Genomic DNA, 25,050 nt, shown 5'->3' with positions numbered 1-25,050 from the left:
TACAACAGCTTTCTGGGTATGGAAGATATGCTGAACTCATGAAATTATTGAATGAAATTGACTTGTTCCCGATATTGCGTTTATGCACAACCAGTGACAACTTGCAATTAACTACTAGGCTTTCAAATCGGTTAATTCAAAGACCTGCAGTCTTGTCCCTGGATCACACATGTCAAGAATCACTGACAGTTGGGACTTCAAATATATTTGATTTTAAACAGATACCCGACAAATGGCATGCTTTTCTCCGGATGATAATGCTGCTTGGGTGAAAACTGCATGGGAATACACTATGCCTCTCTACGAAGCCATTACAAGTGTTTTGGGGGTCACAATTCGTCAATAATCATGGGCAGTTTGGAACTTAAAACGAGTGCTTGATTTTTAAACAGATATTGATGGGCTAGAAATGTACGCAAAACGCTTCTTCTAAACGTTGTTGTTGACATGTATATGGTTTCTGTCTACCTTATAACGAGTACAAACAAATGAAAGACAACTATGTCTACCGAGCGTGTTGTTTTTTGCTGTAGTGGTTGACGCCTCGAGGTAAATGCAACCTGTCACACGCACACGTCGTTACATGCAATTGAGTCCAAACAGGCGCGTCAGAGCATCTCGCGTACCACTTTAAAATAGAATATCTTCAAAAGTCGCAAAAAGTCGCAGCCAGTTTTTTTTTTTTAGTTGTTCGTGAAGGTTCAGGCTTTGGGAAAATATAAGAGCTAAAGTGGGAATCGGCGGGAATATATATTTTCTTTGCGTGGGAAAAAATAATGCAAATTTTAAACGAATTTTACTTGACAGTTGGAGCTTTTTCAGACTTTAATCCTAAAGTGAAGGGGTTATGAATCTTATTTTCATAAAATATAGTTTGTAAACAACATCCAAGCCAATTTTCATGGCGTTATATTTTGCATAGCGACCATGTCAGTGAGTTAAATTAGACGTCAAGTTTTATTACTCACATTAGAAATGTTATAGTTTTTAGTAAATAAATCAGAATATCGCCCGTGATAAAGATTTCTGGTCGTTAATTTGTGCATGTGAAGTACCCCTGGACCATTAAAAACTAAAAACAAACAAACAGCATTGATTTTTGAACCAATCACATTTTACCTACTGTATTTTGGCGCAGTTTGACCTTGAACTACGGCTCAATAGAGGGCGCACTGGTGAGCGATTTCATTTGGGAAGATGGCGGACTCTGACGGTAACTCTCACGACCCAGACCCTGAAAAAACCAGACGAATTCAGGGTGAAGATGAGCAGGAAATCAATGAAAAGGCGAAGATACCGTCTATGAATATATTCCAGGCTGTTAAGGCCAAGTAAGCAGTAAATATTGTCATAGTCAGTTAGTTAAATGGGGGTCTGAAATTTGAAAATGGGCAATTGGGTACAGTAGGCCTAAGCCTAGCCCAAAGATCGTATAGCGCGAGCCGTGCGTCGCCCGTCGCCCATCAAATGGGTTGCATAGGACATGCAAAAGCCGTTTGTTAACAAATGACAATGTGATGATTCCATTCACTTCTAAAGATCTTTTCCGAATAAGGTGAGTACAAATCCCACCTGCAAAGTGTATACTAGTCACATAATTAATTCCAATAATGCTAGACTACCCCTGCCCCTTGACAAGAAAATATCGCCTCTCTGAGAATTCAACCAAGTGTTTTGGGGGAAAACATTTTCAGCAAAAATGTTCCGGCCAACTTATCCACAGTGTTATTCTAATTTGCATACTGTAAAAATGTGCCGACTTGTTTTCGTCAAATTCCAGGAAGAAATCTCCCAACCGATACAGATATTCTATCTTGCCCTCTCAATTTCACCTTGAAATCCAGATGTACTAGACGTGCTGTGGGTAACAAACTGTTTATTAAATGTATTGTTAAGGGGCAATTACCACTTGGTTTAAGTTTCAGAAAATATGACGTGTTGGTTTTTGTGGGTGTGTATGCCATGGTGGATAGACCAATGAGAACAGGTTGTCCAGCACATCAGCATTATTTATGGGGCTAACAAGTACCGCTACTGTTTAAAAGACTTCTGTGAGCCAACCTGCAAATAAAGTCATGTCTAATTTGGAGTATACAGCAGATTTCATCATAGGTATACCCGCCCTCAAAATAATGTTGAATCCGTTCGTCTCTTATGAAAACTATTGGGAATCAAACATTGTAAATAATCTATTATTTACATTCCGTTCTGTGGGATATCGTGCAGGGACAGACAGAAATATCACATAGGATATAGACCTAAAGTCTGGCTGTTAACGAGTAAAGTTACGTCTAGAGTAACTAAGTTATCGAGAAAAACAATCTACCGTAACAAAAGTCTATTTTGTTGATTTATTTATGTAACCAAAATGGTGTTATTTCATATACACGTTACTTAGCCGATGTCAGGATATTATTTCTTCTTTCAATTGGAGTTTGGCGCAACTGCAAAAATGAATACATGTACATCTTATAGTTCTATTGCTAAAATGAGAGTCAGGCATGGTGGATCGATCGAACAAGGACATGTACATGTGAAACGATCAAGGGTCAAAGTTAAAATACCACTGCGCAATCATGACAAAAAAAAACACGGGCGAGGCACGACGGATGACGGGCGACGCACGACGGCAGATATGGAATTCCATAGAGGAAGCGATACGCGTGCGCAATGCACATTAAGGCGCAGGCGCCGCGGCAGGCACGTGCGCGTGAGCCTGCACTCAAGCATTACCTAAACTGCATAGACGTATAGCTTGCTCAGATGGCGCCAATAGTAATTAAATTTTTGGGGCAGAGTTATGCATCTTGCGCCTTCGGTGCTATACGATCTTTGGCCTAGCCCCACTAGTGTGACATGGACTCTCACTCCCGCTCCATCCTTAGCCACACATCCTTATTCTCAATTTCATGTCGGCGTACTGAATATTTTCGGCGCACCCACTTATCATCATGGGTGCAATTTCTTTTGCACACGAACATGATCCTTAACCTTTCCGCTTTCTAAAAACCATTTATTGAATGATTTCAGTCACGTTATTCAGGTATTTTCCAGTCTTTTTGCCTTTATCCATTCACTCCAACAGGCTCGCTCTCACAGTCGCCATCTTTAAAATAAGGTGGTTGAACGTTACGTCACTTGACCCCTAATCTTTTCGATGGCTGTTCCCTGTTGAGACATATGTAATACATGGACTGAGCGATAAGATACTACATATACTAATGGGCTCTTCCAAAACATTGGCAGCAGTTTAGATATGGCATAAATACAACTTTTTCCTCAGACCATTTCAATTTTACCAAGCTGAATGATTTTGTCTTCAATGCACATTTACACGATCAGAAGAAATTTTGTCAAGTTTTGGCATTGTATTTGTGGTGGCTGCGTACTAGTGCAGGTTTGCCATGTTTTGTATTCACACAAGAGTGAAATCATACCCAGTGTAGTTTTGGACTTGATTTCCCTCTTAGCTGCAAAAGTGCAACACAAATAATTTTTGGTGGCTATTATCAATGGTTCTTTTTTACATCTGTTTTGCCCCCCCCCAGCTACCTCATTCGGGTTCAGGAATTAGTTGAGATTGAAGGGCCAGGGGTCCTGGTGGAGTTCGATGACAAGGGCCATTCACCTGTGCATTGGGCAGCATTAGGAGGCAGCACCAACATCATCCGTCTCATGGTCCAGTGCAAGGTGCCTTTGGGTAAGCTTGAACTACGGCTTTTGAATTCCTCAGATGACCTCATTTCAGTTGCTGGAAACAGGGGATGGCATTGATGACTCTGAAGTTAATTGCAGGTAATTTTAATTGGGCAAAGGAAGTCCCCCCCTCTTTTCTGGCAACCCAATTCGTTGGAATTAATGTACCTCAACATGATCATTTCTTGTCTTAATTTTCTCAACCATTCAGACCTCCAGAGCAAGACGGAGCTTGGTCCGAGGCCTATCCACTGGGCCTGTGTGAATGGTCACATTGCAGTGGTTGATATACTGCTTCAAGCAGGTGTTTCTATTGACACAGTTGATAATAAGGTACATACCAACTCACAGTATTGAAATTTCGGAAATGCAGCCCTGGCCCAACATTGTTTCCCGACCCTGAAATTTTTAGAGTAATAATTTTGGGAAACTTTGACGTTGGAAAGAAAGAAACAACAAAGAAGAGTGCCCATTTTAGTTTGTATGTGACGCAGAAAGGTTTATGCACAAACCCAGTACCCTTAAAGTGTTGTCTATCTCATTTGAAACAAATGCCACGGAACCTCTTTTTGTTATTTGTAACCAGTTAACACTTAGCTACAATGTACACACTGAATAAAAGATGTAGAAAAAATTCTACAAATACTTAAAGAAGAAAAAAAATTAACGTTCTTTCCTGCAAGTTCCTATATTGCTTTCAGATGCCATGTAGTGTGAAGTAGAACCATTTTGTGGCCTTAGTAAGCTGTCTTTAGAATGCCAAATCATTATTTATAATTATTTTTTTCAATTGTATTGTTTACAGGGCAGGAACTTTACAGAGGCATCGGAGGCAATTGCCTTGGTGCTCCTGGTCTTTGCCTCAATGCCCACTGAAATGGCTCCATAGACAAGTTGATTTCCTAATACAAGTGCCCTTTGCAAATGAGACATTATCTTGCCCCTTCAAGAATTCTTCAAATTTCTGCCCTGTATTTATAATTATTATATTTTTCAAATGTATGTTTTGTTGTGAGTATTTCAAAAAAGGGGATCTTACAAGTATATGGAGTGCCACATAGTCCTCTGTATTCTTGTCAGTTTAATATCCTGATTTTTTTCCTTCTTTTACAAAAATATGTAGTTTACATGCACCAGACATATACTTACATCCTATTCCTGTGTGAAAGCTAATGTTCTCATTCTGGGACTGTACATACATGTAGGGCTGCACACCGTTGATCATAGCCTGTCAGTACGGACAGACAATGTTAGCTGGATATCTGATGGGTAAGGGTGCCAGGCTACAGCTAACAGACCGAGAGGGCGATAATGCATTACACTGGGCAGCATTCAAAGGTAGGTCATTCCAAATGTTTTCTAGTCACCTGAGGCTGCAATACTGTTAAAAACTCTACATTTTATGGAATTGTTTTTTTTTTTTACTTTGATATTTGAAAAAAACGGACAAGAGGAAAAGGAAAGAGAAAGAAATTCTGGCCAAAGTTGTCAAAGTAACTTTCCAATATTGTCACCTGTTGTGCTGCAGGGAAATGTGAGCTGACAAGATTGCTCATCTACTCTGGCTTCAACCCTCGGCAGAAGGATAACTTTGGTCAGGTAGGATTACAGGAAAGACTTCAAAATCTACCGTAACTGAAAGTTTGCTACACATCATTGTCTCTAATGCGATTTCAAATGACAGAGGTGTTGGATTCTATATTGATTTTAACTTGCCGGGAAACCTTTTTTCAGCAATCATGTTTGAAAAGCTGTATTGGTCCAAATTTTGACAAACTTGGTACACATGTAAAGATATGCACGGCAAGCTTATTGGCAAAGTTTCCAATGAATCTGAATCTGTTATTCCCTCAACTAGCTTTCAGGGTTTACTCATTGCTGTTGCTTCTTGTCTCGAAATAGTAATGTCACCTGATCAAATATACTTTGGCTTGGCACAGTTTTCAGGCTGGATTCACCTCATATGAATCGGTATTCTTTGATTCTGGTCTGTACACAGACTCCCCTGCATCTGGCCTGCATTAACGGCGACTTGAACACCGTTAAGATGCTGTGTGAGCAAGACGGTGTGGAGATGGAGCTGGAGGATCATAACCACAAGACGCCGCTGATGCTCTCTAAGGGGCGTAACCACACCCCTATCATCACTTACCTGAACAACAAGCTCAACAAGAGGAGGAGTATCCTTCCTCAGATTGACTTGAAGTGAGTACTCAGGACTCGGGTGAAGTGGGTTCGCCTTCGCCGGAATAAATCATTTTCCGCAAAGACGACTTGATCAGTGACTGTTTTATGGCACACCTTGCCCTCTGAAGGGTCAGTGTCTGAGACCCACAACAGACAAGCAGCGGCCCCTTTCATCCACTACATCTGGTTTAGTCAGAGCCAACAGAACGTGATCAACTTCAGCCCTTTGTTAAAATTGCTCTTGGGCTGAATCTGACTTAACCCTAACCCCCTAACCTTCCCCATTCACACAAAGTTAAACACCCATATTGGACGTTGTGCACAGAGGCTGGTGGACTTTGTTTTTCTGAGGTATGCCAAACCCAATGCAAAAGCCAGCTATTATGGGCCTACCCGACCTATCCCCACAGAAATTAAACACTTTACTACTGTTTAATTCTGTGTGGTTGGGGAAGGTTAGGGTTAATATGCCCGTAACTGGAAGTAGCATGGGACCCATAGCAGCCACTGGCAAGCCATTGAAGACACTTCTAGCTATATTGACTCAGCCACAGCAAGGTGATTGTAACACAGTCTTGATTGATCCGGCAACCTTACCACATTTGGACAGGCCGTGTCACACATGTCGTGCGTTTTTGTATTTGGTTCTGGCTGTTGTGTTTAAGTCTGGCAGCAGAACGATCTCCATCCTCACATACCTTGAAATGGACATGGTAAGTCACACAGCTTGTTTGTCTGGCATAAGCCAGGGCAGAACACCACGATTTGTTTGTCAACTCTAAGGCTGCATATCTTGAGTTTGCAGCCACAGATGTTTAACCCCATTGGTCAAAGTGAGGTTCAGAATGTATAGATTATGCCTGTACCACCCGTTTTTTGGAGAAGAGATTTTTGCAAACAGAACTTTTCATTTCAAGATGTACTTTGCATCGGGGAGATGTTAGTTTTAATTTCAGGATTTTCCCTTACCTGATGTATATAGTTATAAACACTCTATACTCAGTGCTTGTCCGAGCTTACATATGGTCGTGGGCTTGAGTCCCACCCGAGTAAGCTTGTGAATTTTTTTGCACGCTCTCTGACAAGCACCAAGTGTACAGTGTTTATAATTATATACGTCAGGTAAGAGAAACCTGTAATTAAAATCAGGACATTTCAGACGGTGTTTATGCTTTTTTATTTCTTTTCTTGCAGTTTCATTGTCTTTGGACCTCCGGGGAATACCCGAATCCCATTTGTTTTCCTTGTGTTTCAGTTCATCTTCTTTGCGTATCCGATGTATATTTTCAAGGTAAGCATTGAGTGGAGTCAGTCAACCTTAATAATTGAGCAGTGTGTTGTAATTTTATTGAGGAGAGATAATAGAACTTCAATAATGGGAAAATTATGGCTGTAGTGGAGTCTATCATACTTCCGTCACAAGCCTATCCGACAGCCGTCTCGCGAGTCCCGTCACTTGCCCATTTTGAACCGTTGCATTTGTCAGGCTATGTCTGAATGGCGGGGCTGCCACCTAACATTGTACTCGCCTCAGTGGAATGTAGCTTCATACTCTGCCATAGACTCTTACATAATTTCAAACTCGGGCCAAGTAATTTGGGCACGTTCTTGTTTGTTTGGCTTTGACTTGGTTTAAGATCGGCTGACCTGTGATGAGCTTCTGATAGACCTTGAGGGACTTGCCATTGATGCGACCACACTCTTAGAAACAATTAAAATCGTAACAACCTTAAGATCCGCTAACTGAGAAAGTTTTTTCCGATAATCATTCTGGTATTTTTCATGATGATCATTTGGCATTTCTATTGTAGTTGTTACCTATGTACAGTTTGTATGACTTGCCACACGTGCATTCTCCGTTCTTGGTGTTGAATGCCTTCATGTGGGTCATGCTGTACCGAGCCTACAACACTGATCCTGGATTCTTACCTAAGAACTCACCAGATTATGACCGTGCAATCAGACAGGTAGGCACCCATTCAAGCACTCTCAAGTAATGCTAAACTTAAACACTCTGATGTTGGGCGTCAGGGGCCATCACTCACTCCAACGATTACAACCATGGGGTACTAGATTTTTCCTGTAGAAATATTCCTCCCTATGCACTTGATGCACGTTCACACTTAATCCAAAGCCACCAGTCACTGACTTCCTCAGAAGTTGGAGCATTTTCTGGTTCCATTTTTCATTTCTGTTATCATTTCTTATTTACCCAGACTAGCCCTATGAGTTTCAGGGTTTCCACTCCCTGCCTGTTTTGGTGGATTTCCCCAGAGTATCTCTCTGAACATTTCTTCACTGTCTTTTCCCCCTTTCCTGCCCTCTAGGTAGGTCTGTTTGTTACCAGCAAACTGTTCTCCATTGGGGGGGATGAGGAATTTGAGAGAAGACAGTGAAGAAATGTTCAAATAGATATTCCGGGGAAACCCAACAGAATCACGCAGGGATCGAAAATCCAATTCACATAAGGACCTACGTAGGATTTGAACCAAGGTCACAGAGATGGAAGGCAAAGACAGTAATGTTCTGCCAACCTGACCCCGTAAGACGGGTGTTCAAGAGCTTTAGATATGCTGAAATTTACTGTTCTCCATCTTCTCTGGACACTGTTAAATGGTTCTGTCATTGGAAGTGAATAAAAAATGAAGCAAGGTTGGTTTTTTTCTTTTGGTCCCGTCAGGTTGCCCATTTTGATGAGTGGAAGCAAGGCAGAAATCCTCTGAGTCGATTATGCCATACTTGCCGTATCGTCAAACCACTACGCACTAAGCACTGTAGAACGTGCAATAAATGCGTCCGACACTTTGACCATCACTGTCCGTATATCTACAACTGTGTAGGCTTAAAAAACAGGTTGGTGTAAATATCGGAGAGACAGTGGTTTACATCACTTCAAACGTCTTTGTGCAGTCTGTTGACTTGTACTATCTAAGACCTTAATTCTTGTACTCTCCATTATATGAGAGCGTCATAAAATGAATATATTTTGTGTGATCCCTCCATTTGTGTGATGGGACAATTGTTACACTGTCATTGTTTCAAAAAGAGGGAAGTCAAGATCAAGATTTATGCATGATCAACAGATAGCACAGCATGAATGACTGAAATTGCCGAACAGATTTACAAATACAGTCGTATGCCTTTGTAACAAGGTTGTTTGGACTTAATAAATTACTTGATGAAACATGTATCTTGTACATATAAATGTACTATCAATGTTGGCAAACAGAACAGAAAGAGTTAGAACCTGACATTTTCCTTGTTGTAAACAGGATATGTTAACATTTTTCTAATTGTCAGTATTTGACTGCATTTTTGATGGCTCGGTGAGTAGCTCACTGGAACTGTTGTCTAGAGGACTTGGGTTGGATTTTCCAGTCCACTTATTTGATGTTTATATTTGTGACCTTTCCAGAGTCTTCTTCACAGGGTTCACCACCTCTTTGATGGCCATGGCCATCTTTACATTGTATTTCTGCTACCTTGCTATTCAGCGTGATGGTTGGAAAATACTGTACGTCTTGGGCCTTCTGGACGTCGTATTCTTTGGCTTTGTGGCAGGCGGGCTCTCTGTAACAGCCGTAAGTACCCTGCAAGAGTCCAATCCTTGTGGATTCTTGCAGTAGAAATGGTATGATTTGGGCTCCACTGCAGTGAAGGGGTTTCTTTCCATAGGTGTATCATGTGTACCGCTATATGAGACTTGCAGTGTGTAATGTGAACCTGGACAACGCAGGGATTGACGAAAGGCTTGCAATAACACTTTATACTCTCATCTGTCTTTTTTGTGAGTTGTCTGGCTCTGAGGAGAAAGTTATTCTAACTAGTTGTTGAAACAACTGGTTCCTCTCAACCACGTAGCTCAAAAGAGCTTAGCTTCCATGGTGTTATAGTTACCACAAGAGTGAGCACTTTCTTCTTTTGAAACAGTTTTTGGCACCTCTCTGTCCATTCTTTTGAAACGATTTTTGACACCTCTCTTCGCAACAGGCATGCTCACTTCCGTGTTGGAGGATTTAATGAGCAGAAACAAATTAGGAGTAAGTTATCCTCTTTTTTTGTCTGCCTCCAGTGGTACATGGCAGTAAAAAACATCAACACCAATGAGCGCGTGAACTACAAACGCTACGACTACTTGAAAGATGCCAGTGGCCACTTCTTCAACCCTTACAACCGTGGCGTAATACACAACCTCAAAGAGTTCTTCCATTTAAGAGCGCCCCCAAGTGACGAGGAGATAGAGCAAGCATCTGTGTATACTGTATAGCAGCTTAAGTAATACCTCAGGTAGAGCATCTTGTCTTGGTATCTGCAATATGCATGAAGAAGTTGCTGATCTCAAGGTCATTAGGACTTGTATTGCACTTGATCTGCAAAAGGCAGAACGCATCTCCAACCACCCTAGCTATGATGTATTTGTATAATCAGCCATATTCATATCAGTGTATCAAGGAAGATGTGTCATCTTATTGCTGTCATCACGTCTCTTAGTAGGGGATTTTTAAGGTTCCACAATCCACATTGAGGCTGAATGCTTTGCATATTCAATTTTTCTCAGATTTCAGATTGCTCAGTTAGATAGCTAGAAGATGATGGAGGATGTATGTAATTGGGAAGAAAGAGGGCCAGAACAAATTGAAAACCAATCAGGGGTGTTTGGGGGGATAGGCCCAAGGTGCACCTTTGGTGCAACTTTGATATCAATAAGTCACCTATTTTGTTTTCGAGATCAGTGGCCTTCTTGTCTCCTATTTCAATTTCATCGTAGTTTCACATTATCCGCGCAGGGTTACTGGTGTCCTGTTTCCAAGTGATTTCTGAAAATAGGAAGTATTAGTTATTTCTCTCGTAGTAACACTGACGACATACAGTTGCTCTTGCTCATCTCTCTTGATCAACCTTGGAGTATTCTATTCTTTCCCCAGATCATCGATCATGCAGATGATCTTATTTATAATGCAAATTTGCTCTGAAAGAGAGAATTGACACTGACCTGCTTGCTGAACAATTTTGTTCTGTGTTGGACTGCAGAATGAGAGTGCTTCTCAACCCTGTACCGACCCACCACTAATATGTGCTTCATGCAGGATTGAAATGATGCGTGCATTGCATGTTGTTGAAGCTGGTTGATGAGTAAAGATGACTTTAGGATGGTTTATATCAATAGGACCTGTCCACCTAGGTAGACATGTCATACGTATGCAGAGTTTGACATCTGATTGATTTCTCAATTGCCGAGTGATGATTTTTGAGTGATGATGCATGAAGATCTTTGTTGTTATTCAGCTTCCAATCTCAGCTCACACTGTACCAGTGATAGGTGTACTCCCTCCTTGATGGGTTTGCTTCAAATTTAGCTCAGCTGGACTGACTTTACCCCAAACTAAAATCAGATATTCCTTGCATTGTCAACTCTGAAGTGATGCTTGACTATTGTGTGATGTGATGAAATTAAGGAACATACTTTGATGAAGACAGTGAGTGGTGGCGATGGACAATATTCTTGTGTCGGCCAATTTGAATTGACTCTGAGGTAAAACTTTTCATGTTGGGAACCTGAGAGTAAACTAACAGCGACAAAATAAAAGTTTAGAATATTTCAAAGATGTCATAGTTTATATCTAAATGTTTTAAGCCACATTTTAAAAAAAATGAAAGTGACGTTTTGAACCCAAATAGTGTGGCACTGCCCCATTTATCGGATTACAATGAGACAGATTCAGGGAACAAGACAAAACATGGCTTCTCCACGAATATGTCTATTCAGATTCAATCTTGCATCGCTTGATAATTCTTATTATTACACAGGGCATTTTAGCATTGCTTCTGTTATAAATGGACCTGTTGCTTCTTAAAGGAATTTCGATTTATTGTTTTCCTGAAGTTCTGGTCATCAGGTTTTGAGCTGCCTGGTGTGAATTTCACCCCCTGAGTGAGGACGTATTACTTTTTGTATGCCAAAACTATACATTTGTGAAATAAATCATTGTACATACTCGCGGTGAATACAATTTAAGGGTTGTGATTTGTTCCTTGTTGAGTAGTGTTATAACTTTCAAGTGGTACTCCAGCCACGCGTTCTGCTTGAGGCCCACGCCCGCTCTGTCTCACTTGGATGGGGAATTTGCAGAAGGGGAAACAGCTTCGCGAGGCCCCTTTAGCTTATAGTGTCCCGTTTGGAAAAAAGGTGGTAGGGGTTGCAGGTGAGTAGGTTTAATTGTGACTCCTGACCAGAGCGTCGGGGGTTCGAATCCAGCTCCACGTACTTGCCGTAAGTTGTGGCCTTGAGCAAGCCACTTTGTTCCCCCCCCTTACTTGTCCGCCTCCGCCTGGGATTATAAACGGCTTCCAGCATTAAGCTAGGGAGCAACCTTCGATGAACTGGCATCCCACTGAGGAGGACAGACATATCAGTCTCAGTCTTCATACTAAGATACTGGATGAAAACACCCGGACCCGTCGGCCTGGTAAGCCGGATGGCGCGGAACAGACCTGCTTGCTCCAGAAAAATGGACTCCTCGCGCCACTACTGTCAAGGTCATGCTTTTCCATTATTATATTTCTTTTGGCAGTTTTGTTAATGCCTGCAAGAAAGTATAATCGAAATGTTTAGGGGGGCTGGTGAAGTTGATGTGAACTTCTCGGAGTTCTGAGAGCGGGAATTCAGCAAACGGTAGTTACCATATGTTAGTTGAAAGTATGCATTCAAAAATTGGAAATACATGTATGTCCATGTAATGGACAGACTCGGTCGATTTTGTTTTGGTGAGATGCTTATCCGAAGTATCATTTCTATTCGTTCTTTTAATTTGTACATTTCAAACTGGCCCATTTAGTGTTTTTTATTGTCATTACAAGCACCGGCTTGTTATTGGTGGCGGAGACTGACATAATGGATGATTGAAATGTGATGATGATGATGATGTAAAACTCGTTTTATTCACAAACAGCCACTTAATTTTACTAGATAAATAAACGGCTTTACGAAAAAAAGCGGATGAATATTAAAGTACATGTATAAAAGCCCGAGGAGAATGGAGTCAGGCCGTTCAACCAATTCGAAGCCAAAGATTAATACTGAGAAACCTTTGTCCCCCGTGAAGCATCCCAGAACAATCAACAACTTTCCAGAAAGGTGGCCAGGCGAAGGACTTAGTCCATGTAGTGTTGAACGAGACTGGTGACGTCACAGTAACCGTCGGAAGTAACGAGTTTGAACGGAGTGGGCTGTTCTGTTATAACCCTGTGCTATCCAATACGTTCATTATGTCCACCAGGTAGTAATCACAGGTAAAGGAAATCGGTCATGTAGGGTTAAATTGACGTTAAATGATAGTTTTCAACATTAAGTTGGATTAAGCCCTCTTTATGTCATGAAATAAGCAAAAATTGGCGTTTTCTGTGTGCTTTTTCCGGTCTCCGCCTGGTCTCTTCGCAAAAACTTATCGAAATCGGTCAATGAGGGCAGGAGACAAATCTTGGCAAAAAATGTGACGTCATTGGACGGACTCGACTTTCCAGTACGTTCATGATGTCCACTAGGTACGGTAGTAATCACAGTTAATGATTAATATGCTAGAGCATCTTATGCGGAGAAATGTTTGCTCAAAGAGAATGCTTCGCATCTTGAATTCTCCGGATGAGTAGGGCCTAAATTATTTTTTTGTCGGGCGATATTGAAATGCGGGAAATGGATGCGCGCCTGTACTCGTCTTCTTGGCGTTGACCTACATCAACCAATGAAACGCGTCGGTCCGGTAACTCTTGTTGCTATGCCACCGTAGACTGTGCTCTATTTAGCTTTCGCTGCGTGACTTTACACTACTGATCAATCCACAGTTCCTTAATTCAAAAGGTAGCGTGTGCTTTGTGGATGAAGTACCCTCCTGACCACAACTCTGAACTTATAATCCAGTTCACACGTAGTTCAATTCAGGTTATAGAGTCTGTTAATTGCAATTAAAAATTATCCCCGAAATTTCTAAATTTATCGGCCATGTTAAAGCCCTCTGCCCGTATTCAGGCACTTTCGAGCGGTGGGGCAGTAGGCCCTATGCCAAGCTCAGTTGAGGAGTCGGACTTTGTAATCGCGGACAATGCATCGAGGAGTGTGGACCACGAGGAGACAACAAACCGGAGAGATCTCCGTCAAACAGCCGATGATCCTGTCGGACTGGAAGTCAGGAACAAGAGGGTGTTGTTGTTCAGGGATTTCATGTCAGAAACATCCTTGCACGGTATCAAGTACGTCACGAACTCCAAGTATCACATATGCAGACGGTGAGTATACTGACATTTTACAGGGCGACATCTGAACGTTTTGGTCACAGAATTACGGCCAGACATTCCAACACTTGTTTTGTGCTGATGAAAAACACGTCAAGGACAAATCCAAACCCAAATGTTGTCATGGCACAAACACTGGACATGAATTGACTTTACATCACATCACCCATCGCTTTTTGAGAAAAACAACGTAGGGCATTATAGCGATTTTAAACCCGGACGGGTACCAAAAGGTATTTCTTAGTTTAATCGATATTCAAACACAGGGAAAAAAGATAGTGGACGTCGGGCTGCTGTCAGCTTAATTGTTCTTTATATATAGAAAAATGTAGTTATTGTATTGCATTGTATGGCATTAAAATGTGAGGCCAATGTCATCTTTTTGCCGTCCCTACTTTTTGGCCGCTGTTATAATGGCCTGTGAAGGTTGTTTTAATTTACAAACCCTTTTTAAAATTCATGTCAGCTTCTTCGTCATGGTGCCCCTTCTTTGAAAATGCTTTCCAAACTAATTGCAGATAAGTACTCCAGCGTCCTACTTCGATTTGTCGCTCGTGCTACTTTATTACCAGCAATAATTGTCTTCATCAGTTGTCTAGCGTCTAGCTACTGTCCGTTTCCATTTTGCTCGTCAGTGGCATCGTCCCGCCTGATGTGTTTGCAATCCATTATCATTAGCCACTGCCAGAGGCCTAAATAATGTAGAGGCTAAGTGCAACGATGCACCAGCAATTCGCAGTTTTACCTCAACTCATGCATGTTGCTTTTAGTACTTTCTGAAATGTCAGAGGAGAGGCCTAAAATAGAACAAGAAAGAAACGAATGACTCAGTAAAGGGAACATGAGAATACAGATCTGGTAATATGATTTTAAGGAGGAACAAAAATTGATTCAGTGACATAAATACAAAAATAAAGAATTAAGAAACCTGCGAAAAGCTGTGAACAAATTCCATGATTAGTAATTCGTACAGCAAACCATAAGCAAAAACCAAAGAGTTACATTTCTATACCATGGTGGAAGTCAAATGTACGTGTTTAAATTCAAAATAAACATTAATGGACAAATGAAAAAGAGACAAAATAAAAAAAGGTTATTAAGTAGTTAAGTGTGTCTGCCAAACGAAAAGCATAATACATAGGGAGAAACACAGAAAACTTATTGGGAAAACACATGGTTTTATCGAGAAAAAAATCTACCTAAGCTCATGAGAGATCATGTCTGTACTCATAGGGAGATCTTCGGTTGGTTCAGTGGCGTGTTCAGGGGGCTGCCTCCCTGACGATTTTTTTTTTTAGTTTCTTTTATTTCTGAGTCAGAAATAATTGACGTAGGCCTATTTAATTATCAAATATTAGCACCAAAACCCTTAGAAACAACACTAGCAAAAAAAGCAAAGATGTCGGGACTTGTTGAATGAGCAGAAGCTGCATTCGCTTTTGAATTTGCCCCCCTCCCCCACCAAAAGCTTGACACGCCAGTTGGTCCACGGATTGTTTTCACCGATAGTCGTGTGCCATGGCCGTGAAGGTTGTGAATGACCATAGAAAATAGGCCGAAATTACCAGTCCAAGAAATTTATTAGTAAACTCGTGCATGAAGTTCCTGTTTGAAGTCTGTTATTATTGTCCATGAGAGTTCATGTACTAAAAAGGGCAAAGAGAGCTATCGGTGCGCTGTGTTCCTGAGAATGTAAAACGTGATCGTTCTTTAATCGCTCGTTTTTGGCCAGTTCGAGGAGAGAGTTCCTCAGTTGGCTGTAGAGCACGCTCAATTTTGAAGTAGCTCAGATAATAGGGGTAGAAAAAGTTGTGATAGAGAATAGGAGGGGGAAGAAAAGTTCAAAGTTTTGAGAGAATACCAGACTTTCTAGAAATAATTGTGGTAAGAAAATAAATATGGCCATTCCACGTCAGTTTATCATTGGTGATGACGTAAAGAAATTTAGCTGAATGCACCTGCGAAATAGGTTCGCTTTCAATGCAAAAAAACCGGTAAGAATGGAGTAATGAAAAGTATGAATTTAATTTTTCCTGTATCGAGTGTCAAGTATTTAAAGTTTCACTTTGGACTAGTTAAAATATTTTGGCGGGAAGTCACCTTGCCTCTTTGGTCTATTCCTAGCTTCGTATGGCTGATTCTCTTCTTGGCTGCTTGGATCGGCTTCATCATTCTCACCGCCGACCACTTTCGCACTTTCTCTGAGTTTGACACCACCACATCATTGAGCTACATGCCTGTGTCCAATCTGACCCTCCCAGCTATCACCATCTGTAACTACAACGCTTTCAAGAAGTCAGCCGTCATCGAGTCTGGATGGGAGTCTTTGGTTCCTCACCTACTTCCTTTCTTAACCACCACTTCTTTCCCCCAAAACGAAGTGGATGTTACTTCTCCTGACTACGAGAATCTTACCTTCCCTGACTGGGAAGCAGAAGAACTTAGCACGAGATGGGGGCACAGGATCGAGGATATGTTACTGGAATGTCGATGGAAGCAAAGCTTCACCTGCGGCCCACAAGACTTTGAGGTCAGCTGGCACTTTGTTAACATTTTCAAAGGCAAAACCAAGTTTCTTTTTCAACTCTCATACGAGTGCGTGTATAATACAGTCGTGGTTGAAAAGTGAGCTCGTTGCCAAAGTGACAATCATTTATATTTCAACACCATGTCATGCACGCATCATTTGCTCGGAGTTTCTGGCGCTATTAATGAACCAAGCTCACCCCTTGCCGGCTTTAAATGCACTTGCTCAAAAAACAAAACCTCATCGCAAGTTTATTCGAAGATCAAAGCACTAACAGTTATATCGAACGCTTTACTTTGTGAATCTACGCTTGTCCACTGAGTGGTCCTTTTTGTCCCCGTGTGGTTTTGGCTCCGCCGTGCTCTTGTATCGCGCCACTCTAGGTAGTCGGTACATGCACATGTACTTCAGCTGAAGTAAGGTTCAATGTACTTTTCCTTCGGATTGTACAGATGACCTGGACAGACTTTGGTCCGTGCTTCACATTTAACGGGGGAGACGACAGGCAACCTGGGGGTGGTGAGTCACCTTACGTGGCAAATGACTCCACCTCGGAAGAAGGGTTGTGGCTGCGATTAAACCTTGAGCAACACGAATACATAGCTACACCGTTCGATACAGCTGGATTTAGGGTATGTCGCTTCTGTGGTGTGCCTTGAAAATTCACAATGGGCATGCAGCATGCGCAAACACATTGTAATGGCTACAAGTTATCGATTCGACAGATTCGCACCCATAACCCTTTGCATGCTAGCGCTACGTTAATGTCTTGTAAGGGTGTGCGCCCCCTTACAAGGGGCGTCGCCAGCACTGTTCAGGGGAGGAAACACACCCAGCAGCAACCTGGCAAACCATCAACAATAGAAGGAGGTACAGTAAATTCCGAGGTTTTTTCTTCAGTCTGTTTCTACCGCATCCCCTTTGTTTTCGAGGAGGGAGGAAGCTCTCCCTCGCCCCTACCTGCGATGCTACATTAATTACATTAGTAGCCGCGACTCACTCACTCGTGAGTAGACCACTCATTGCATTGTTCATTCATTTCAAAATGTTAGATATTGTCCATTTAATTTTGTTGAAAAGAATAGTTATGATTCTCGTCTATGGTTGGTTGTGTACAGAATCCTTAAAAATGGATCCTGCATAGACTTAAATTCAGCTGATACAATTACACAAACTACAGGAATTTCCCTCGATTTTTTTTATATCAACTCATGTCAGCAAGACATACGCTCCATTGAATGTTTCAGATTCTGATCCATAGTCGATATGACGCAGCTACATTCGTCAACCCTGGCATTATCCAAGCAGCGCCTGGCTTCACTACTATCGTACCCCTCACTAAACGAATAGTAAGTTGTATGCCCTCCCCCCGTCATCCAGATCGTCAACGTTGACCATTGTAAAAAAAAAATTAAAAATCGAAATGATTGTGATTGATCACATATTTCATTGTCTTCACTTTTAATATATAATATTAAAAATTTCTGTTGCAGGTTGAATTGTTTATTCACTTATTTCAATGTTAGTTTGGAGTGTAAATAAAAAGTTGATCTTGGGATTTGTCATAGGTTTAAGTAAGGTTACTAATAGTAAGTTGTATTAACCCCCCCGTCATCCAGAGTGTCAACGTTGACCATTGTAAAATAATAATAGAACTTGAAATGTGATTGACCACACATTGACCACACATTGACCAATCTTCACGTTTAATACAGTCCTAGCATTTGGAAAAATATGAAATGTTTCTGTTGCAGGTTTAATTGTTTATTCACTTATTTTAATGTTTATTTGAGGTGTAAATAAAAAGTTGGTCTTGGGATTTGTTATAAGTTTAAGTAAGGGAGTGAGTATAAAACCGGTAGTAAGCAAGTGCTTTCCATTTCAGATTAATGCCAAAAAATACCCGTATGTGACGAACTGCACAGACGGCGGTCTGAAGTACTACGCCACCTACACACCAAATACTTGCTTGCTTGAATGCATGGCCGATGCTGTCTTGGAGAAATGTGGATGTTACATGCCATGGATGTCAGGTGAGCTGCTTGGTGTGGTAACATCTATGCGTTGGTTAGCACCCAGAGCGGTACGTGGATCCCTCATTGGTGAAAATGTTTGTAATTGCACAGGCAAATAACCGAAATAAATAGGTTCCACTTCCAGACTTCTTACCGTATATAACAATTTAACAAATATAAAGCTAACCAAACAATCATGCTTTAACGGAAAGGATAAACCTGACCCTTGTAGGAAGGCACGTCTCTAGTTCATTATGTTGCCAAAATGCAAGAGGCGCATTTTACACAACAAACGGTGTTTGAAAGTGTCCTGCCCCTGTTACCTTTGTTGTTGAGAGTATCAAAAACACAAGAGTATATAAGAGTATTGACAAGTAAAGTATTGTAAGTAAAGTAAGTATTGACAGTTTCATTTTGACGTGACATGAAAAATATTGTGATCTTTAGCTCCTTCAGGAGGAGATCAAGAAGTCTGCGACTTGGCGACAGTTGCAGCGTGTGGATTCGATGCTTTAGGTGAGGAGTCATGTTATGAGAACGAATTCCTTCGAATAATCTTCTGCCCACCAGCTTTTCTTCTTTCTTTTCTTCAGTCCAAGATTCACACGATTATTCCACCAGATCCCATCGTAATTTGTATGTTCCATTCACCTGCTCCCTGTACTCTAGTTCTACTCTTCGCTTCTATGGTCCACGTCTGTGGAATACCATTAATTGGGAAATCAGAACAATGCCGTCCGTTGGCCGCTTCAAGTCCTCCTACAAAAGAGCTCTCGTCTCACGATATGTTACATAATAGCTTCCAATCCTTAAACAATGTCTTCCTTCATTTCATTTATCTGGCCTTTACTTCTGTATCTATTCATGTTACTGCTCATTTTCACGGTCTTCAACTCTTTATTTCTGTTTTGGATGTTCAGTCTAGTCTTCACTATTTGTTGCGCTTTTTTTTTGGCCTTTTCGCAAAATGCGAAAAAGCCTTTCCGATCGTCAGGATTTTTCTGGTGGGGGTCTTCTTTTCGGCCAAAAGCCCATAGACTTTGCACACGTTTATTCTATGATGCACTTTTGCCATTAATCTTTGTTGCACAGCATTCAAAGTTGGCATAGGCATAGTCATTATTGCAGAGATGTATGCGGAAGATCGACGTCATGATGACGTCATCAAGTAATTTATTTTTGATTTTTCAATATTTAATTAAGCCTATTCATTTTGTACACGTTTTCGAGGCATTAGTTTGGTACTTTAGTAATCGTTGATCGTCTTCAAAGTTACAACAAACGCTAACTATAAAGCGAAGATAATACTGAAATATTAATGTCATGATGACGTCATCAAGTGATTATTATTAAATTTTGAATCTTCAAATATTCCGTTAAATTTATAAACATCCATATAAAATCAACCGTGGCCTCCCGCAGCATTCTGTTTGCAGCAAGTGGCAGGATAAAATGTGGCCTTGAATTCATCTCGTGTGGGTAGAACCACGTGACTCTTCCTTCCGGTCGAAACCGGAAGTGGTTTTATTGTTTAAAATTGGTAATAGGTATAAAGTTGTTTTCCATGGTGTTAGTCTGTTGGGGTGTAGTATTCTTCAAATCATCTACTGATGACGTCACCTAATTGTCAAGCGCCCTCTAGCGACAGGTTAAAAATTCCGAAAAAGGAATTTTGAATACATGCGAACTGTGTCCGGGAATCGCATGGAAACTGATGTAGATGATCATCTTTACCCAGTCAACACGCGTGTGAAGTTTGTGGCTGATGACGTCATCAGACCAGAAGTTACAATAAAAACTTCTTTTAGTCTTCAAAATTCGGTAAAAAATCAACCGTAAGAGATATAAGCGTGAATTGTCCACGAGGTGACAGCTAAAACATTGGAGTCAACTCGAATAGCCCATTCACATACTGTGCATTGGCTACTGCGTGCGTGGACGCGCTGCTGCAACATAGACGGCGCACAGTGCGCAAAATGCCAAGCACTTGCTGCTGAGAGCAGATCGCATTGTATGGAACGCCAACGGCACAAATCTATAAAATGTCTAATTTGTGACTTTTTCCGCCATAACTCTAATGTTTTGTTTTGTATATTGTATTGTTCATGTCTGATTGGGTTGAAACCTTGCAGGTAGTTAGGAAGAGAAGGTTTACAAACGGAATTTGACCTCACGTGATGACAATGCCATCAGCAGACCTGTCAAGTGACATTAAACGTACATCATTTAAAGTACTATTTCTCCTGTAGCGTATATCCAATTCGGTTCAAATTAGCAGATATCTTGAAAAGGGAACGCTTTCGAGGAATTTTGACCTCATGTGATAATGACGAGTCATGTAACGTTAAAGGTGCACTCTATAAGGCCCTATATCTGCTGAAGTACATGTCCGATCCGGTTCAAATCTAGCAGATATCTTGAAAAGAGCGTGCTTTAGAGGAATTTTGACCTCATGTGATGATGACGTCATCAGGGGACAAGTCATGTGACATTAAAGATGCACTCTTTAGGGCCCTGTATCTCCTGAAGTAAATATCCCACTGAGATGAAACTTTGCAGATAACTAGAGGGGAATGTGTGATACACGAAAATTGACGTCATATCATATTTTCATCAGATGAAAAGTCACGTGACATTAAAGGTGCATCATTTAAAGCCCTTTATCTCCAAAAGTACATGTCCGAGCGGGTTGAAACTTTGCAGATATCTGAAAGGGGGTGTGATAGACGAAAATGGACCTCATGGAATGATGACGTCATCAGATGAAAAGTCACCTGACATTAAAGGTGCATCATTTAAAGCTCCATATCTCTTGAAGTACTTGTACCAGCGAGTTGAAACTTTGCAGATATGCAATCACGACTATGACATTTTCAATGAAAAGCCCTATGTTCTGTTGCAAACAGACGTAGAAGCTATCGTTCTTGTTTGTTTTCAATTGTCTGTCATATTCTCTACAAGCCCCCGCTTATATGAACAGCTCCATACTTCCTATCTTTTCAAGTTTCCTCTATTTTCTCTTATTATGTTACATTGTATTCATGGCTCGTATTTATTTTACGTGTATTCTTGATTCGTATTTTAATGAAAGTATGGAAATAAATGTTGTTTTGAATTTGAATTTGTAATTACGATGACCGGTTTTATAGAGGTGTTTTGGCCGTCGTAAATTTCTGAATTTCTGTGTTTTTATAGACCCTTAAAGGAAAAGTATAGTATAAAATTTCGTCTAATGAATTTAATTTGCTCAACATTTTGGGCTCGTTGCTCAAATGATATGCTTGATTGAATTCTTTCCTTTCAGTTGGTGTGAATTGCACTTGTAATATGCCTTGCACTGAGGAACAATACATGACTCGCGTGAGTCACACAGCCACGCCCGCGCAGTATGCCATACCAAAACTGAGTGCAAAATACAACATGACCGCAGAAGAACTCAGGTTAGGTTGAATTTCATTCCACTTCGCTGCCACTGCATTGGTCCTTCATTCTTCTCTCTAGGCTTTTATCCCTCCGATTCAGTGATTAGAATGAGGTGCATGTAGTTTTGAGTAACGGGGGTTAATATATTTGAGTCCACAGACTCATTAATGTCACTATAAATTTACATTTAATCTTCGGCCTGCCCCCTCCCTCTGAAAAACTTCCTGGGTCCGCCCAAGCTGTTGCTGAGCCACTTATCCCTGATCAAAACATGCTCATTCTCTGTCACACAGTAGGGTACACTCTTACATTCTGAAAAACTGAGACATTCCCCCTTTTCAATTACCAGAAACAATATTGTTGATCTGTGTGTCTACTTTGAGGACATGAGAGTAACAGTCATCGAACACAAAGAGGCCTACGATTTCGCCAAATTAACAAGTAAGATGCAAAACTTGTAATCGCTTTTTATGTGGACTTGGAGGAAATATGTTGCAATATAACGTCACATTCGTCAATGTGATTATCCTTTTCATTTCAAATTCGAGTGGTTTATACACTCAGTGTAAATTCATCTTTACACCCAAACAAATGAAATGTTCAGTGTCCGTTGAAAGGAAAACCCTCCATTTTTCCCTTCTAGGTGACATTGGAGGCGCACTGGGCCTGCTGCTTGGAGCAAGTGTCCTGACCGTGTTTGAATTCTTGGATTATCTAGCTGTGTATCATTTGTTTGGCCTCACGCTCCTCAAAAATTTCTGCCAGAGAATCATGGGTAAAGGGAAATAGAGCTTTCTCAAAATGATGCCTTAGTTTTATCATCGGATACACTGATGGAGCTCATATCCTGTTTGGCTAACGTTGTTCATGCGATTGTATATTGAATGTATATTAGAAATCCTGTTATTTGTAGATTTCGTACACTCTAAGAAAACCATAGCAAATATTATTTATTACAAAGTAGGCAGTTTTTTGTTGGTCATCTTTTTTCTTTTTCTAATTAAAAGTTTATTCAGTAAGCCGTTTGCTCAAAGAAAACTATCAATTTATTTCGAGGAGAGCTTAGTAAATGAACAATAGAAGCCTTCCTCTATTTGTTGTACTCTAATGGGGGTTGACATCTTACATTCATGCGCGCATTAGTGGAACATAACGCAAGATGGAACGATATTTGTAGGCACACCCACACATTCACGCTGTTTGCATTGAACAAAATTATAACTTATTTCCTGATGTAGGTTGATTTTTTAGCTTATCCACTTCACTTCATTCATAAGGAGCCAAAGTCCCAGCAAGGTCCGTCATTTTGCAACACGCAAGGTTCCTTTGATAACCGGGTTTCAAGCAAGCTAGTTTGCAACTGATTCGTTTCACTCGTTGTCAACCATAAGCACGCTGGAGAGTCCTTTATGTCTTGCACTCTACCAGCATTTCCTGCTACTTCGCTTCGCTCATCCGCACGAAAAGCAGTTTAGTCCCTTGGGCGACCAGATCAACATTGTGAAAATTATCGAAAGGGGCTCGCTGGGCATATTTAGAAGAATATATTTATTTTTAATTACGAGTATTATCAGATATCAAATGTTTAAAATTTTCCAAGTAACCAATACATAATATTTGACATTATACCTAAGCCAGATAAATTGAGCTTGTCACTTATGCAAAGTCTTTTGAAAAAACTTATTACGCTATTGGTAACAAATGTTTAATTTCTTCTACGAAATAGACTCATTCTTATTTCCATAATACATATACTTTGGAAAATGTTACACATAAATATTAAAGTAAATGTTAGTTAAGTTTCGTAATATTCCCATCAGTTGTATAATTAATTTAGAGCACTCATTAAGCTCATAACAGAAGACAAGTGCAATATAAATTATACTATATAACCCCCATAGCTGTAACACTATTATAATAATGCTTTCAATTATCCTATCACATTAGTTTTTGCAGCTAATAAATTAAATTAGACCACCACTTTTCCTCATTAATGCAGATTCTTAATCTTGAGGATTATCAACACCAATGGTGCTTCAAAAGCTCTCTACAACGAGTGTAGTGCAGGAGGCGCAAAACCGGACAAAAGCTGGACTCAAGGCTACTTTGACTTGATTCCCTTCGATTTATTCCCAGGTGTCAATCACCAACACACGGTGGGGATACACTTGCAATACTGCAAGTGTGTCCCCACTGTGTGTGTATGTTGGTGGTTCGGCAAAGGGTGTGTGATGAATCTAGTGCAGTAGTGTAGCAGTAGTTAGCATTTCACGTCCCGCTCCTACCGTCTATCAGCTGCTGTCGCTGGCTAGCCCCATCGGGACGAAAATGGAGTTGAGTGCGTAAGTCTCCCCTGCCAGGACGTAGCCTCTCCACCATCAAGACTGCCGCAGTGCCTCCTCGTTGCATCACGTGGTAACAGGGCATCTTGCGACCCCTGGCTGAATCTGCAGTGGATCTCGGAGCAGTATAGTGGGCCCCAGAGACATGGTGCGCAGGCCCACCGGCGTGTGGACACGCCCTGGCGCCTTGTCATTTACTGCCCCAGTTATGGGTGAAATAGCATCATGGCCTTGTGGTTAACTTGGAAGAGAATAAGGCTACGGGAGTAAACCCAGACAGAAAATTCGGAGTGGAGCCCCGAAAGGGCGGTTGGTCGAATGGTGTGACACCTTCCGGCAACTCCTGCGACTGCGCTGACACCGACCGTACCGGCTAGTCCCTTCCGTGGGACCCTGCCAGCAAGACTGGGCACCCCACGATCTCCATATTGTCTTGTCCAGGCCTTTGTCCTAAAGGGGTCACTCCAGTGTTGCTGGCCAAGCGACAGAACCAACACGGGAGACAACAGTTACGAGAGCGAATTGGCGTATGCTCGGGCGCTATGGGTTGTCTCCGACGGGGGGAGGAATCATC

At 41.1% G+C, this 25,050-nt stretch overlaps 2 protein-coding genes across 3 annotated transcripts; both read left to right on the top strand.

The window, feature by feature from the left end:
* Nucleotides 1-1,170: 1,170 nt before the first annotated feature.
* On the top strand, nucleotides 1,171-11,894 carry LOC110980465 (uncharacterized). The gene is made up of 11 exons (XM_022237161.2): nucleotides 1,171-1,331; nucleotides 3,549-3,700; nucleotides 3,908-4,029; nucleotides 4,902-5,034; nucleotides 5,225-5,295; nucleotides 5,696-5,901; nucleotides 7,078-7,174; nucleotides 7,695-7,850; nucleotides 8,564-8,736; nucleotides 9,299-9,464; nucleotides 9,956-11,894. The coding sequence occupies exons 1-11, from the start codon at nucleotides 1,198-1,200 to the stop codon at nucleotides 10,148-10,150; spliced, it is 1,605 nt and encodes a 534-aa protein (XP_022092853.1). The 5' UTR covers nucleotides 1,171-1,197; the 3' UTR covers nucleotides 10,151-11,894.
* Nucleotides 11,895-13,483: 1,589 nt separating this feature from the next.
* Nucleotides 13,484-24,270, top strand: LOC110980422 (acid-sensing ion channel 1-like). Of its 2 annotated transcripts, XM_022237085.2 has the most exons (10): nucleotides 13,484-14,163; nucleotides 16,294-16,699; nucleotides 17,149-17,328; nucleotides 17,944-18,045; nucleotides 18,582-18,729; nucleotides 19,159-19,227; nucleotides 22,016-22,151; nucleotides 22,484-22,575; nucleotides 22,778-22,909; nucleotides 24,134-24,270. In XM_022237085.2, the coding sequence occupies exons 1-10, from the start codon at nucleotides 13,880-13,882 to the stop codon at nucleotides 24,139-24,141; spliced, it is 1,557 nt and encodes a 518-aa protein (XP_022092777.2). In that variant the 5' UTR covers nucleotides 13,484-13,879; the 3' UTR covers nucleotides 24,142-24,270. The 2 variants fall into 2 exon arrangements, with proteins under 2 accessions (XP_022092777.2, XP_086989683.1); XM_087133557.1 differs by lacking the exon at nucleotides 24,134-24,270 and having other exon boundaries at nucleotides 22,778-22,923.
* Nucleotides 24,271-25,050: the final 780 nt, after the last annotated feature.

This window comes from Acanthaster planci, linkage group LG02 (assembly GCF_054643075.1).
Source record: "Acanthaster planci isolate LZ-2023a linkage group LG02, COTS_SCS, whole genome shotgun sequence".
Lineage (NCBI taxonomy): Eukaryota > Metazoa > Echinodermata > Asteroidea > Valvatida > Acanthasteridae > Acanthaster > Acanthaster planci.
This window is presented reverse-complemented; position numbering and strand designations above follow the sequence as displayed.

Bases quoted from the DNA above. Each gene is read 5' to 3' on its own strand.
- LOC110980465 (XM_022237161.2), top strand. From the start codon at position 1,198: ATGGCGGACTCTGACGGTAACTCTCACGACCCAGACCCTGAAAAAACC. The intron at 3,701-3,907 runs GTAAGCTTGAAC...TCAACCATTCAG, and splicing joins CCAGTGCAAGGTGCCTTTGG to ACCTCCAGAGCAAGACGGAG. The intron at 5,296-5,695 runs GTAGGATTACAG...GTCTGTACACAG, and splicing joins AGAAGGATAACTTTGGTCAG to ACTCCCCTGCATCTGGCCTG.
- LOC110980422 (XM_087133557.1), top strand. From the start codon at position 13,880: ATGTTAAAGCCCTCTGCCCGTATTCAGGCACTTTCGAGCGGTGGGGCA. The intron at 14,164-16,293 runs GTGAGTATACTG...GTCTATTCCTAG, and splicing joins AAGTATCACATATGCAGACG to CTTCGTATGGCTGATTCTCT. The intron at 17,329-17,943 runs GTATGTCGCTTC...TGAATGTTTCAG, and splicing joins TCGATACAGCTGGATTTAGG to ATTCTGATCCATAGTCGATA.